The sequence below is a fragment of the Ursus americanus genome, chromosome 5 (assembly GCF_024610735.1).
Source record: "Ursus americanus isolate L20-20 chromosome 5, mUrsAme1.1.p, whole genome shotgun sequence".
NCBI classification, from domain to species: domain Eukaryota; kingdom Metazoa; phylum Chordata; class Mammalia; order Carnivora; family Ursidae; genus Ursus; species Ursus americanus.
In genome coordinates, this window is record NC_142131.1 from 82,351,752 (window position 1) to 82,353,764 (window position 2,013).

General features: G+C 37.4%; 1 protein-coding gene across 1 annotated transcript; it reads right to left on the minus strand.

Annotated features, from left to right (window-relative positions):
• Positions 1-471: 471 nt before the first annotated feature.
• Positions 472-1,410, minus strand: LOC123780148 (olfactory receptor 2M5-like). Its single transcript, XM_045778933.2, has one exon. It carries the CDS (start codon positions 1,408-1,410, stop codon positions 472-474), a length of 939 nt encoding a protein of 312 aa, XP_045634889.2.
• Positions 1,411-2,013: the final 603 nt, after the last annotated feature.

A 2,013-nucleotide genomic window follows, 5' to 3' on the forward strand; every position in this document is an offset into this window, starting at 1 on the left:
AGTTCTGTTATATAGATAGAACAAAGCAACACTGCTAAATTTATCTGATTCCTGATTTATCATCATACCTTTTAATTAATTTTAGAGGGAATTATCCTGAGGTATCTATGTGCTTGGTAATTTTTTTTTTCATTCTAGAGATACAGACACTGACCTTTTTTCATGGAATCAACATTAAACTTTTGGAAATGCTAAAGTGCACATTATCATCAAGAATGAATCATGAAGATAATTGATGTCCACAGTTCCTTGTCCATTATCAGCACATCATCTAGGACAATCAGAAATAAATTCTAAGATGGAGAAAGGAAATGATAAACTTTTTTTTCTTTTCTGCAGATAAATTCAGTAGTGAGTAGACTTCCCCAGTATACTGAAGAGATTATTATTATTACTATTTTTTAACTGACAAAATGTCCCTTGCTGATGCATCCCTGTTTTGCCTATGAGTGACAGTGGGATTTCTGCCATTTACATGGAGGACTGACACCTCCCCATTAACATTTTCAGTGCACTTAGAACTTCCCTGTTTCTAAGACTGTAGGCAAGAGGGTTTAGGAGTGGAGTGAGGACAGTTCCAAACAGAAAGAGACCCTGATTCAACTTTGGAGTATGGGCAGAACCGGGTCTCATGTAGATGCACATACCTGGACCAAAATAGAGACCCACCACACAGAGATGAGAGGAACAGGTGGCCAGAGCCTTGTTCCTGCCTTCTGGGGAGTTCATTCGGAGTACAGCAAGGAAGATGACAACATAGGAAGCCAAGATGAGAGATAAGGGCAGCAGCAGAACAAGGATACTTGTTATGACCACTGCCTTCTCATAGGCTGAGATATCTTCACAGACGATCCTAAGCACAGCCATGACTTCACAGAAGAAGTGGGGAATCTCTCTGGGGCTACAGATATTAAAATGCAAGGTAAAAGCAGTGTGGCCTAGTGAAGTAAGTGCTCCTCCAGCCCAAGACATGGCAATCATCTGTAAGCAAACCCTAGGGTTGATAATGATTGGGTATCGGAGAGGTTCACATATAGCCACATAACGATCAAAGCACATGAAAGTTATAAGGATGCATTCTGCAATGGCCACCGTCAGGGAGAAGAAAATTTGAGTCCCACAAGCCAGGAATGATATGCTCCGCCATCCAGAGAAGAAGTTGGCCGCCATCTTGGGGACAATGCTAGAGGTCAATGTTAAGTCCATCAAAGAGAGCTGACTGAGAAGGAAGTACATGGGGGTGTGGAGGTGGGAATACAACCAAATGAGGAGGATCAGAAGAGTGTTGCCGGAGAAAGAGGCCATGTAGATAAGAAGAATGATGGAGACCATGGCTGTGATATGTTTAAATTCAGAGAAGAAGCCAAGGAGAATGAAATCTGTGGTTTCTGTCTTGTTACCAGTACTCATGGCTCTATCTAATGACAACTGAAAGAGAAGAGATTTATTAACAATATCATAGAAATGAATCAGTTTCTTACTAAAGTTTAAGAACAATGGCAAATATAAAAATACTCACCCAGGATCACTTGAATCAGTTCTTACTATTTTTTCTACATTCCTTATCCATGACTTAATGTGCTTTTAGAAACCAGAGTGTACATATTAAATGCATTCCATTAACTTCATGTATTAGAGGTATTTTCATATATTAAAAGAAACTGGATTATTGTAGTTTTTATGTTGTTCTTTAATTTTAAAATATGATGAAGAGTTGATAAGTCCCAATTTCCCACTGCGCTTTGTCCGATTTTTTCATTATTTTAGAAAATTATGCTATTTCCATTCTCATCCTTTTAATGATTTCCTTAGTAATATTTTTGAGGAAAAAATTACACTTAGTTCCAGGTCAAATATTATAGACTTTATTTGACTATGAAAAAAATTGCTAGTTTATTTTATAAGAAGATTTCTTTTTATAATTTTAAAACACGTCTACTTTACTCAAGCCTTTTGGCTCTGGACATTTTAATTTAAGGGAAAATTGATTGTGGCTAAACATTGTGTTATGCA

What these genes read in the sequence shown, in the direction of transcription:
- LOC123780148 (XM_045778933.2), bottom strand. Translation starts at nt 1,410, where the DNA reads ATGAGTACTGGTAACAAGACAGAAACCACAGATTTCATTCTCCTTGGC.